Source organism: Lactuca sativa, chromosome 1 (genome assembly GCF_002870075.4).
Source record: "Lactuca sativa cultivar Salinas chromosome 1, Lsat_Salinas_v11, whole genome shotgun sequence".
Classification (NCBI taxonomy): Eukaryota; Viridiplantae; Streptophyta; class Magnoliopsida; order Asterales; family Asteraceae; genus Lactuca; species Lactuca sativa.
In genome coordinates, this window is record NC_056623.2 from 4536909 (window position 1) to 4551337 (window position 14429).

At 38.7% G+C, this 14429-nt stretch overlaps 1 protein-coding gene across 1 annotated transcript; it reads right to left on the reverse strand.

Annotated features, from left to right (window-relative positions):
- Positions 1-10249: 10249 nt before the first annotated feature.
- On the reverse strand, positions 10250-14429 carry LOC128126128 (uncharacterized). Its single transcript, XM_052763865.1, has 3 exons — positions 13545-14429; positions 13268-13448; positions 10250-10932 (listed from the first exon to the last, which is right to left on the reverse strand). Exons 1-3 carry the CDS (start codon positions 14427-14429, stop codon positions 10250-10252), a joined length of 1749 nt encoding a protein of 582 aa, XP_052619825.1.

Consider the following 14429-nt stretch of genomic DNA (forward strand, 5'->3'; position numbering starts at 1 on the left):
ACACTTCCATGCCTTAAACCCCTTGTTAAGCCTTGTTTTGGCAAGTGAGCCCCTAGATGCCACACATGGACGTAAAGCTTGCAGCTTTACGTGGTATCTCAACCCTAAAAGACTAGATCTATAGTTTGGTGTAAAGCCCCATTTCTAGCTAGCTAATACAAATTAAGGGTTATAAAATAATCCGGATAATGAATTCATTCAAGGATAATTTCTGGGATGAGATAGTTGAGTTATTACATAAAACACATTTGCGGGTGAAGTGGACGAATTAGATTAAATTAAAGGAGAGTTTTAAGTGAATTATCGATTAAGCTCATTGGGAAGGTTAATAATAATAATTATTGGAATGTGTTAGTACAAGGGCCAAACAGTAATTTCCAGAAATCAAATTCGTAAGACAATCAAACTTAGGGTTTTAATCATCAAGCTTCACAAACCCCAGGGACCAAACTTATCAACTTCAACATCATGTTTCACTCTTCCTGATTCATCAATGGCAGGTTGTTGCTTTCCCTATCGTGGTCCTGCAATTGTCGATGCTAGTGAAGGGAGTTGGTCCCATTCCTTTACACATTCCATTGGCCATTTAAATCAATTGTGACTCTCCAATATGATGGGAGCCCTTGTCTTCAATCTGTAATTCCAAAGATAGTGAGAGAAAGAGAATTATAGCAGAGAGAGGGATGTAGAGTGTGGGTGTATGAGCTCCGGTTGTCTCTCGAACCCCGGTGATGTTCGTCGTCCCTTCCGACGAGTTTAGACGGGGTCCTTCGGCAGTAGAATGGTGAGGGATGTGAAGTCTTTAAGGGTAATTCCCCTGTCATCGCCCAAACGAGAGATCCGATCGATGGAAGGAGGAACAACAAGGGAGTGCTTGATCTAGGTGAGCTCGATTTCAGGGATGCCTAAGACGTCATGCTCACAGTGGCATATTCTCTTGAGCCACTTGTGAGTATTGAACCAGAATGAGGACGAGAGCGAAAGGTGTAGACTCTTGTTTTCTTCTTTTAGTAGCTTAATATCAGGTGTAAGTGGGTTTAGATCCCGTTGATTCATCCTTTCAATTTTGCTTTGCCCTCCATCTCCATGGCTACACCCGAGAGGCGCTTCAGATGGAGAGAATTGGGATTTGTGGATGGCATCTGTCAATCAAGGAAAAGGGAGACGTCGGGATGAGGTGAGTTCAAGCATCGGTGAAGGAACTGTTTCAATTCCATTGGAGCGTGGGAGGAGTTAGTGGCGCATTGCTAGGTTCGACATAGGAGCCATTGGCTAGCAGATTGGGGTTGTCGCCGTCGGAATTGGATGTTTCACTGAAGCTGGTTGTGTCGGCTCTTCGAAGACGCAAGTGGCGAACAAGCTCAAGCAGGGAGATGGAGTGCTGTGACCTAATCGACATGATCTTTTAAGGTATTGGGCTTTAATCCGTTTGGCTAATATTATATGGGTTCAATTAGTATATTGTGGGCTGAATGGCATTGGGTTAAGTTCAAGATAAATATAATATAAGGTAAAGCCTTGTTAATTAGTAATTGGGCTTAAAATTAATTAATTTATGGGCGTTCGTTTTATCTAATGGGCTGCAAATACAGGTGTGAATATAGTTCGGTTTCATCGATTAAAAGGAAATTAATTTAATAAGAATTAGATGTACTAATAAAGTTGTATGGATTTAGATGCCCAAATTTATAATATCGTATGATTTATTCAGTAGAGAGATGGACTTAATGGATTAAGTCCTTAATGGGTTAAGTAGGAAACTTAACCCTAATTGTCATTTTATGTGAAACCCTAATGCCATAGATAGGCCACAGTTGGGCCTTGGTCCATTATTAGACTCTTGGGCCTTTGGATTAGGCCTTGGGCTGGGGTTAAGCTAAGCCAGGGGTAAAATAGTCATTTTACCCTCAGTATAGTTACCAGTATTTGATTGAGTGTGTTTATGGGATTTGTAGCCGGGAGAGACCGGAGCAGCAGCATCAGACAGTTCCCGAGTAGATTTTCAGCAGCCAGCTTTTGAGGTGAATTACCTTCCAGTAGCGGTGGGTCTAAGGCCACAATGTCGGCCCACCAGTAGGAGATGTATGATAGATGATTGTCTTTGTGATATCATCTAGGATTGCTACTACCTGATATGTTATATGCTAGCATGATATGTTGTATGTGATAGTAGTCGAGTTCGGTTGTTAGGACCGAAGGGTAGTCAGACACCCCAGATACGTCTGACAGTATGTAATGATGTTTTTGCATGCTGGCTTGTTATGTTATATGCGATAGAGGTAGTATGAGGGGACCAGTCCCCGTGTTCGGTTGTTAGGACCGAAGGGTAGTCAGACACCCCAGATACGTCTGACAGTATGTGATGATATGTTTGCATGCTGACTTGTTATGTTATATGCGATAGAGGTAGTATGAGGGGACCAGTCCCCGTGTTCGGTTGTTAGGACCGAAGGGTAGTTCAGGCACCCCAAATATGTCTGATAGTATGTTTATGTTATTATATATGTGATAGTAGCAGTAGGGGGTGGAATAGTCCCTGAGGGTCGGTTGTTAGGACCGACGGGTAGGTCAGCACCCCAGAATGGCTTGACACGGGTAGGTCGGCACCCCAGAATGGCTTGACACGGGTAGGTCGGCACCCCAGAATAGCTTGACATGGGTAGGTCGGCACCCCATAATGGCTTGACACGGGTAGGTCGGGCACCCCAGAATTGTCCGGCAGTATGTATGATACGTGATTGTATGGTATGTGGTATGATGGGGGAACTCACTAAGCTTTGTGCTTACGGTTTTCAGTTTTGGTTTCAGGTACTTCATGTTTAAAGGGAAGGAGCCGGCTTGATCGCAGCGCATCACACTATGGTTTTCTGCACATGAGATCTTTGGGATTACACTCTGATATTGTTTTATGATAACATGTTTGATTATTTCTACTTTGGTTTTGACATGACATACACTGTTGGTTTTATAATGACGTATTTAAAAATGAAATTTTTGGCCTGTATTTTTGGGATGTTACATTTGGAGCCTTGGGTTCGCTTAAAAGCATCTGAATGATAAAAAAGCTGAAGGAACTCGATGAGTTGGTTAGGGTTTTACCCGATATTCTGGACACCGTGCAAGTGTAACACCGTAAATTTTTAAACCAAAATTTTCATTTTAAAACAGACAATACTTATATTATATTTCATAAAACCATAAGTGTCACAATGTCAACATAAATTCCCAACAAAAGTCAAATCCTATATCATCTCCTGACTCGGAACTCAGCACATACTCAAGCAAATAACAGATAACACTGATCAAAACATCTCCTAGGCTAAGACATTACAAATCAGGCAAATCTAGCCCTAGAATATGGAATACCTAGCCTACCCTATAGCTTGCAATCTTAACAAAATATCTCATAATTATCTTACAACACAAATGTAAGGGTATTTTAGGAAATCAACGTTCAGGCTCTGGCTGATTGTACTCCCCGCTTCCACTGTTTTTCTCTTAAAACTCTTTCTCGTTTTGGAAAAATTTCTTTTATTTCGAAAATTCTTCTCAAATCCTCAGTTTGAGTCCAAACACACCCGAAGGTGCATCCGAATCCCTCAAACCAAGGCTCTGATACCAACTTGTAACACCGTAAATTTTTAAACCAAAAATTTCATTTTAAAACACACAAAACTTATATATTATAGTTCAGAAAACCATAAGTGTCTCAATGTCAACATAAATTCCCAATAAAAGTCAAATCCCAGAATCCTCAACATAATCATGAACAAGTGTGTACAATCACGCCAACGCCTTCCCGTGATCCTGAGAAGTACCTAAAACACATAACACATAACACGGTAAGCACAAAGCTTAGTGAGCTCCCCGAAATACCACACACAACTCATTAGCCACTCTAGGCCATAACTCAGTAAGACCCTCCAGTCGATGTGTCTCAGTGGGACCCTCCAGTCTCAACGCAGTAACTCATAACAACAATATTCAACATAAATCACAAAGACATAATGCAGAATATTACAATACACAGATAAACATATAAGACAGCTCAATCACATAAGGATACCACTCTTGGTAAGTATAGTGAAAAGACTCACTCGTAAACTACCAAGTAACAGTCACATACTAGGAAATCCTGAGCTAGCCTCCACCTAACATATTAGATAAACATCTCTAATCAATACTCTACTCTTACTCAAATACACCAAAAGTTTCTCTTACTCTCTCTCTAACTCTTAGAATGGATAAAAGACCATTTTACCCCTCCACGGTCTCCATTACTTATGTTGGACAAACCCTAAAGTCAACAGAAGTCAACTCGAGTCAACAGTCCCAGATTGACCTGACTCGCCGAGTGCGCTCATGTGACTTGTTGAGTCCAGTCGTTACACAGAGGTCTTTGTGAGGGTCCAACTCATCGAGTTAACCCCTAACTCGTCGAGTAACAGTGTAGAAAGCTCATCGGGACAAACCCTAACCGACCCGTCGAGTCGGCTCCTCGACTCGGCGAGTCCATTCAGACTCTTTTCCCATTCAGACGAGGCAGAAAACCATCCCAAACTCTAGATCTACACTTTCAAGGCTCATTTATCATGTAAAGTCACAGACTTTACGTCCATGCATGGCACTTTGGGCTTAAAATGCCAAGAACATGCTCTAAAAAGGGGTTTTTACTCAAGAATTCCGTTAAGGATGAATAAAGTAGGGACCTTTGGATGCTAGGGACCTCACAAGGTCCAGATCTGAAGTCCAAACCTCCATATGAACTCAATACATTCAAAGTCCCAATAATAGATAGAAAAGAAGCCCTAGTCTCCAAAAAAATGAGATCTACCCAAGCAAATGAGAAAGGTACAAACTTTATACCTTTAACAGGAGCTCTTGGATGAATAACAACAGATCTAACAGCCTCCTCTTGCTCCTTGCTTGAAATCCTTCTCTGCTCTTCCAAAGATACACCAAAATACTCAATGTTAGCTCATACACTCTCTCTATAAGCTCAAAGGGAGATCAGGGTTTCTCTCAGGGAAGTATAGCTGCAAATAAGGCTATAAGTGCCTTTAAATAGGCCCCAAACCTGGGGATCTAGGGTTTCTCATCCCAGCATCTACTCGGCGAGTCGACTCTCAGATTCGTCGAGTAGGTCATTAAAGCCATGTAGCACATCGCGACTCTACTCGACGAGTTGGAGCACCGACTCGTCGAGTAGCTCAATAGTCGTCAAAATAATTAAATAATTAAATAAATAAAATACTTGGAAGTCCGGATGTTACAGCAAGCTCGACGAGTTGGCCAGACAACTCGGCGAGTTGACTCGAACTTTCTCGATTTTCGAAGAACAGAAGGAACTCGACGAGTCGCATAAATGCACTCGATGAGTTGAGTCAACATGGACTGTTGACTTGAGTGTTGACTACTGTTGACTTTTAGGGTTCGGTCAAGTTGTGGACTTTGGAGACCATGAGCGGGTAAAATGGTCTTTTACCCTTCTGAGATTTAGAAGAGGAATTAGCCTAACATCTTTGGGGGTTGTTAATATCAGTTATTAATTAGAGATGATTGTGATATATGATAGGCGGAGCCTAGACCGCCAGTCCGAGTGCGATACATACTTTGCTTTACTTACGAGGTGAGTCTTCTCACTATACTTACCTGAGTAGTAATCACTGTGCGACCAGAGGGTCTTATCTGCGTTATTGACTAGAGGGTCTAATGTGCTTATACTGATATTGGTGATATTATGCATTTTGTGTTTGTGATTTATGTTGTATATTATTCTATGCATTTATTGAGATAGGACCATAGGGTCCAAACAGATTCGTGAGACTAGAGGGTCTTCACTAAGATATAGGACTGGAGGGTCCAACCCGAGCCGTGAGACCGGAGGGTATTCACTAAGACATATGACCAGAGGGTCCTTATTGAGATATAGCCATGAGAGGTTAATTATTTTTGTGTGGTATTTTAGGGAAATCACTAATCTTCGTGCTTATAGTGTTGTGTGATATGTGTTTCAGGTACATCTTAAGATTGTGGGAAGGCGCCGACATAATTGTACACACCAGCTGATTGACTGTTTTTTGAGGATTCTGGGATATTTGACAAACGATTTTCATGTCTTATGTTTGAAACATTTATAATATGAGTATGAGAGATGTTAAAATGTGTTTTGTGTGGAATTAAAAATGAGAAATTTATTTGAAAATTTAGAGTGTTACACTTCATTAAAGACAAAAGAAAAAAAATCAAGCAAGGGCTTCTATAACAAAAATTTCCAGAAAGAATGTGTGTGAAGTCTGACCTTATGATCAGTGAAGTGTGAGCTTGAATTCCAAAGGTTAAAATCTTTTGAATATTGGCTTGTTCTAGTAAGAAATAGCAACCTACTTCAATGTTTTAATAGAAAAAAGAGTATTCTAGTTTAGAGAAATAGATGTTGAGAAGAAAAATAAAAGCTAGGGTTGTTAAAGAAAAATCAATAAATGGTAGTGTGGAAGTAATCAACATGGGCAATACTTGTTGTTCTTTATATATAATTAATATTATATTATGTTTTGTTCTTTAATTTAACTTTCTTTCATGGAGAGGATTCCCCACTTATATTCGAGAGTAATATAAGAAAAAATAACATTTTGAGATTATATTATTATTAGCTAGTCAAATTCGCAAAATTATGTTACCAAACAACTTGATAAATTAGAAATAACTTGATAAGTTATGTTTGGTACTTTTCAAATTAATCAGATATCATAAAATTTACTAATTTTTTTTTCTAAAAACTATTAACAATAAAAATTGAAAAGGAGAAACAGATAATAGTTTACAAATAACAAATGTCAAGGAGTACATCTTTAGGTAGACATCTAAAATTCTCTTAGTTTTGAAGTAGGCATTGTTAATCAGACATGGTTAGTAGTAAAAAAGAGAGTGATATGGGAAAGGCTCATTGGGTGCTATGTTATTTTTGTAAATTTGTTTCCAAGTCACAAGCATTACCTACAATCTAAAAATTGCAATTGTTATTATTATTATTTTTTGTAATATGCATGTTTTACAACTTATTTGAGCCTACTAGTATTGGTTTTTAGCTTATTTATTAGTTATAATTACTAATTAGATGAAGGTAAAAGTAGTATTAATTTATTAATAGATACTAACTCACTAACTGTCTGTAGGTGTCGTCTCAACTTCTAAGGAAAGAAAATGTGAGTATATTGTTCCTCACTCACATTCTATAGGGTTAAAAAATTATAAAGTAATAAATCCTACTTCTTTTTTCATACTAAGAATTTAACACACAGAATTTGTTGTATAGCTTTTGGTGAAATGAGAAACTAGAAAGAGAGATTAATGTTTGATGAGAAACTAGATGATAAAAAAGTCTTGATGGGTCTGATAAAAGAACAAGCGAATCATAGCTTTTGGTTAGGAGATATAGTTTGTCTTTTCTACTTCTTTTCTATCAAAATCAAATAAATTGGCCAAAAAAAAAAAGAGATTTTGAATTTTATTGGTGAAATGAGCCAACACATAAGATGGTTATTAGATGCAATCAAAAGTACATAACCAATTACTGCTAAAGGAACATAGCATAAAGATGATGGGTATGAGAAGATGCATTTGTAAGGGAGTACATGGGCTCGAAAGATTACTGTTAAGTTTAATATTGCTAACGGAATTGAGTACAAGGGTTCGATTTATGATGCTGGAACTACATTCGAATCTTATGGTGTTCCTCATGGATCTTGTGATATGTATTTCACTTTTGGTTTCTTTTTAGGGTTATATTATTAATTATATGGCAACTTTATGATTAAGTTGTGATTGGATTTTACAGATTTGATGAAAGCAGTTCTTAATAACCACAAAAACTTTCTTTCTAATTTGGTTTGGATCTATGAAGAGGTTAGAATTTTACATTAATTTTGTTCTTAAGATATTATCGATTATCTTGTTCAGATGACAAGTGATGGAGTAGCTTTTTGTGTAGGTGACATTAACCTTTTTGATAGAGCAACCGTTACTGAGTTAGACTTTAGCAACCTTTCAAACCAAACATAAAAAAGGATTATAAAGCTATCCAAAATCGTTTTTCATAACAAAACCCCCAAAATTAATTCCAAAAGATCCAAAACAATGAACTCAGGTTTACAGAGGAGATTATTAGTAAAAACATGGTTTTTATTATTCAACAATCGATTTACAGAGGAGATTATATAGGATTTGAACACTAAACTGAAATCCTAGAATCTAGTAAACATTTAAACAGGATAACTATAAGATAAATAAAGATAACTATAGGATAAATAAAGATAATAACTATCCTTAATCTTAATACTCCCTCTCAAGTTAGAGTGTGTAAGTCACAAACACCCAACTTGCCACATAGAAACTTGAACCGATCCGCCCCAAGAGCCTTAGTGAAAATATCTACAGCCTGAAAATCAAAACGCACAACAAAAGTTTTAATCTCCCCACTGTTTAATCTTTCTCGCACAAAATAACAGTCCATCTCAACGTGTTTCGTTCGTTCGTAATAAACTGGATTAGGTGCAATGTGTCTAGCCACTTAATTGTCACACATAAGAGGAGTTGAGCCACTTTGCACACCATCCAAATCTTGAAGAAGCCACTTGAGCCATAAAACTTCACATATAGTACTTGCCATCGACCTATATTCTGCTTCTGCTGAAGATCTAGACACTACTGTTTGCTTTTTCGTTCTCTAGGAAATTGGTGATCCTCCAAGAGTAATGAAATATCCCGTGCATGACCTTCTAATAGTTGGACAGCTTAACCAACTAGCATCACAATAGGCCACAAGACCTAAAGAACCAACTGAAGGAAGATATAAACGTTGACTTGGTGTACCTTTCAAATACCGTAGAACTCTGTGAGCAGCATCCATATGTGATTTTCTAGGGTTGCTCAAGAATTGAATTAGTTGGTTCACTGCAAATGTTATATCAGGTCGAGTAACTGTGAGGTAAAGTTGACGTCCCACCAATCTTCTATAGCGTGAGTCATCAACTTCTGGGCTTTCATCATCTTTTCTCAGCTTAATATTCTATTCCATCGGAAAATTACTTGGCTTGCTTGTAGAAACGCCACAATCTTCTAGAATGTCAAGGGTGTATTTTCCTTGATTTATCACAAAACCTTCCTTTTACTGAGCAACTTCAATACCAAGAAAATAGTTGAGAGGACCCAAATCTTTAATGCTAAACCTGTTCTGCAATTTTTTTTTCACCTCATTTATTTTATTGATGTTATTTCCCATTAACACGACGTCATCAACATAAATGAGAGCAACAATGTGGACACAACACATCCTAAATATGAACATAGAATGGTCTGCCTTACTTTGTAGAAATCCTATCTCCACAAGAGCTTTTGTAAACTTTTGGTACCAATTCCTTGAAGCTTGACGAAGACCATAGATAGACTTGTGTAATTTACATACCCAATTTTCAACCTTTTCACGAAAACTTTGAGGCACCTTCATGTAAACATCTTCTTCTAGATCACCATGCAAGAAGGCGTTATTTACATCCATCTGGTGTACTTCCCATTCTTTCTTTGCAGCAACAACCAAAGCACATCTAACAGTCACGAGCTTAGCTGCTGGGGCAAAAGTTTCATGAAAATCGATACATTCTATTTGAGTGTATCCTTTTGCTACCAATCGATCTTTAAACCTTTCTACTTCACCATTAGGTTTATATTTAATCTTATAAACCCATTTTGAGTCAATAGCTTTCTTTTCCTTTGGAAGTTCCATTAAGGACCAAGTACCATTTTCTTCAAGTGCAGTAATCTACTTTTTCATTGCCTCTATCCATCTTGGATCTTTCATGGCTTGAGAGAAATCTATTGGTTCATTGTTTGAAGTTATTTCTTCTAAGAACGCTCGATGTGTTTTTGAAAATTTATGATAAGAAATAAATTGAGAGAGAGGATATACCAGATTGATAGCAGATGCTGAAGAACCTGAAGAAGGGATGGGCGTAGAGGTATCAAGTGATGGTGGTAACTCGGTCACGAAGTCTTCCAAATGTTTGGGCTTTGACCGTATGCGAGTGCAATGTCTAATTCCCGTTTATTGGTCTGTTTTCACTTCTGTGTTATTATTGCTAGTGGTGGTAGGTGCAGTGGAATTTAATGGTTGTGGTTCAGCGATTTGAGGATTATCACTGTCACTTGTCTCATTGTTCCCGTCTAATTTTTCTACTAGAACTTCAACATCTTCTTATATATTATCCAATGCATCAACCAGGTGATCATTTGCTATCACCTTATGTCCTTCATAGTTTTCTCCAAAAGGAGACTTACTCTCAGTGAAAGTGACACTAAGAGTAACATGTATTCTTTGATCTTTCAAGTCATAGAGTTTATACCCTTTTTGACCCATTGGATACCCTATGAAAATGCAAGGTCTCCCTCTGTCACCAAATTTATCGTATTTTCCCAATGCGTTATCTGCGTAAGCTAAGCAGCCAAAGATCCATAGGTGTTCATATGTGGGCGATTTCCCGAGAAGTATTTCACGTGGAGTTTTATTTTCTAGGACTGGAGTGGGCAACTTGTTTATTATATATGTTGCGGTTAGTATACAATCACCCCAAAATTCTATTGGAGGTGAGGCTTGGAATCGCAATGCTTTTCCCATTTCTAATAAATGTCTATGCTTTCTCTCTACAACGCCATTTTGTTGTGGTGTGTATGGACATAAGGTTTCTAGTAGTATGCCTTTGTCCTTGTAAAACCCAAGCATGAAACTACACTTAAATTCTGATCCATTATCCGTTCTTATTCTTTTGATGTTCTTGTTAAATTGTGTTACTATCAACTTATAAAATGTGACTAATAGCTGAGCAGCATCAAACTTATTTTTCATCAAATACACCCACATTCCACGACTATAATCATCTACTATTGATAAAAAATAATGTGCACCATCAAGAGAAACATATTTGTAACGACCCAATTTTTCACTTCCAAAAATTTCATTTTTGATTAAGTGATTTACAAAACATTTGTAACAAAATATCAGCCGGTCATATCATTTCATAAAAACATGTCTTGTGTCTAAAAACCGAATCGTAAAAACATAATAATGTCACAGTACAAATCCCATAATAACTCGTAGTGCGGAAAACAATGTGTGTGCCTGATGTGCCGCTACCGCGCCAGCTCCTTCCCCTTCGCTGAAGATGTACTTGAAACCAAAACTGTAACTGTAAGCACAAAGCTTAGTGAGTTCCGCCATCATACCACATACCATACAATCACATAACATACATACTGTCGGGCAATTTTGGGGTGCCTGACCTACCCGGTACGACCATTATGGGGTGCCGACCTACCAGTGTCAAGCCACTCTGGGGTGCTGACCTACCCGTCGGTCCTAACAACTGACCCTCGGGGACTATTCCACCCCCTACTGCTACTGTCACATATATCATAACATAAACATACTACCAGACATATATGGGGTGTCCGAACTATCCTTCGGTCCTAACAAGCGAACTTGGGGACTATTCCCTTCCTACTACCGCTATCACATTTAACATATCATGTCAGCATATAAACATATAATCATATATTGTCAGACATATCTAGGGTGCTTGACCTACCCTTCGGTCCTAACAACCGAACTCTACCACTATATCCAATCATGCCAACATATAATGTATCAGGTAGTAGCAAACCTAGATGATATCATGAAGACAATCATCTAACATACAACTCCTACTGGTGAGTCGACATTGTGGCCGTAGACCCACCCCACCGCTACTGTAAGGTAACTCACCTCGTAGTAGTTGTTGATCTATGTGGGAATCTTCTGACTGCTGCTTCGGAAATCCTCCGACTATAATTCCCCCAAAACACTTAGTCATACACTGCTAACTGTCCTTAGGGTAAAATGACCATTTTACCCTTGACCAAGTCAAAGTCAAAGTCCAAGTCAACTTCTAGTTGACCTGACTCGCCGAGTTGGTTTGCCAACTCGCCGAGTCCCTATCCTTCCATTTGTCCTCATACCCGACTCTACTCGCCGAGTTAGGAGATGACTCGACGAGTTTTCCTCCTAATTGAACATCGACTGAATCTTCATCCGACTCGTCGAGTTGTATGAACAACTCGTCGAGTTCATCTTCTTCCTTAAGAAGATTGCCTTGGAATCGCTGAGTCTGCTCATGCACTCACCGAGTCCCATGAATGTCCAGAACAATGGCTTAGTCCAGAACATTGGGTCACTTCCCGGGACCCCCTAAAACCTTTCCACAGTCAACTGGGTCCTTTTTGACCCTCAACTGATACGGGACAAAACCTTGGACTCGTCGAGTCCAAGAATGGACTCGTTGAGTCGGTTACAACCTCTCACTAAATCTTCGATTTCTGACGTACAACGCTTGATCAAAAGGTATATCTATGCTTCTACAATCGATCTAATATGTAAAGATACAACCTTTACGTGATTGCATGGGACTTTGAGCTCAAAAGGTCCTAAAACAAGCTCTTACAATGCATGGGGCCTTCTTTGAGTGCAAAAGCCACTCCTTTCTGCCTTGTAACCCCTCTAAGGACATAGATCCGAAACATCAACCCCTAACCATGCTTTCAATCATGGTTGGTGACCAAAATGGCTTAGAAAAGCCCTAGAACTCCACAAAATAGGATCTATCAAAAGAACAAACAAGGTATAGACTTTATACCTTCTGTAGACAGCAAATGATGATCAAAACTGGGTCCTTCTAGCCTCCTACTGATCCTTCAAGCTTTTCCTTCCCTCCTTGGATCACAAAAGAACTAAAAATTACCCCAAATGCCTTAGATTGCTTCAATAATGGCTAGGGTTTGCTATGGGGGTCTTCTGGGAGCAAATGGGACGAAGGAGGCCGAGTTAAGATGTTTAAATAGGGTGCAAACCCTCGGGTTAGGGTTTTTGTTCAGACAGGGCCTACTCGCCGAGTCCGAGACCCGACTCGTCGAGTCCACGGCTTAAACCCCGCGTTTCATCCCGCTTCTACTCGGTGATTTGGTCCTTCAACTCGCCGAGTCCAAGGTCAAAATGCAAAATATATTAAAGAATTAATAAAAGAATACGTACCAATAACCAGGTGCTATAATATTTATATCTACCCCATATATCAACATGTATTAAATCAAAACATTCTTTTGTTTTTGAAAAACTTATTGGAAAAGGAAGTATAGTTTGCTTTGCTCGTATACAAGAATCACAAAATTGACTGCAATTAAGTACCTACATCTCCTATTTGTTGTATCTTACGAAGTACTCCCTCTGAAGTATGACCAAGTCTTCTATGCCAAACATCATATTTTCTTAGAACCGCCATTGCAACTTTCTTCTTTTCCATCGGCTCTAAGTAGTAAAGCCCATCACGCTCCTTACCCATCCCAATCAAGTTCTTCGTATGTAAATCCTGTATGTAACATAGATCGGGAAAAAACGTTAATGAGCAACCTAAATCACGAGTTATTTTGCTAACTGAAAGTAAATTGCAGTTAAAATCTTATACATTCAACACATTTTTTAATTTGAGATCTGGTGATATATGTATATCACCAATTCCTTTGACTGTTACTAGCTTTCCATTAGGTATGGAAACAGAAGAGTTATTTATCTTATTATTCATGGTTTTTGACCACTTTGTAAGATGAGTTATGTGGTCGCTGGCACCCGAATCAATGATCCAATTGTCTAGTCTTTCGACCTTATCAGTCATGTTGGCTGTGGGATTGATCTTTTGCTCACTTAGTTTTGCTGTTTTTAGAAGTTGAAGAAGCTTTTCATAGTCTTCTTTAGCAAGAACCGGAAATTGTTGTGAGGTTTCTCCGGTAATAGTAGCAGCTCTTGGTTGTTGTTGTCGAGTCTTACCTGATTGATTCTTGCTTGTTGTGGACTTGGCGGACCACCAATCAGGATAACCTATTAATTCAAAACACCCTTCAAGTGTGTGTCGAGTTTTATGGCAATGTGAACACCATATATCCTCATTCTTTCCATTCTTGCTTCTTTCTTCCTTCTTTTTTAGATTACTTGAAGAGTTTCCTTTGACCCCAATTTTTGGAGCTGTTTTGTTGTTGGTGTAGAAAGCAGCAGCTTCTCTCATTACACTTCGAGAAGCACCAATCTTTTTCTCTTGTTCATCCCGACTCAGTAGATGGTATGCATTGTTTAGTGTTGGTAGAGGATCAGTACTCAGAATTTGTGTCCTTAGGGCACCATATTCTTCATTGAGTCCCATTAAAAAGTCATACAAGCGCTCCTTTTCCCTTGATCTTGCAATCTCTTTTGTGATTTCACACTTGCAACCTTGGCAGGTGCATGCTGGTAACAGGTTAATTGATTGTACTTCATCCCAAATTCCTCTCAGCTTTGTGTAATACCTTGATACCGTCAT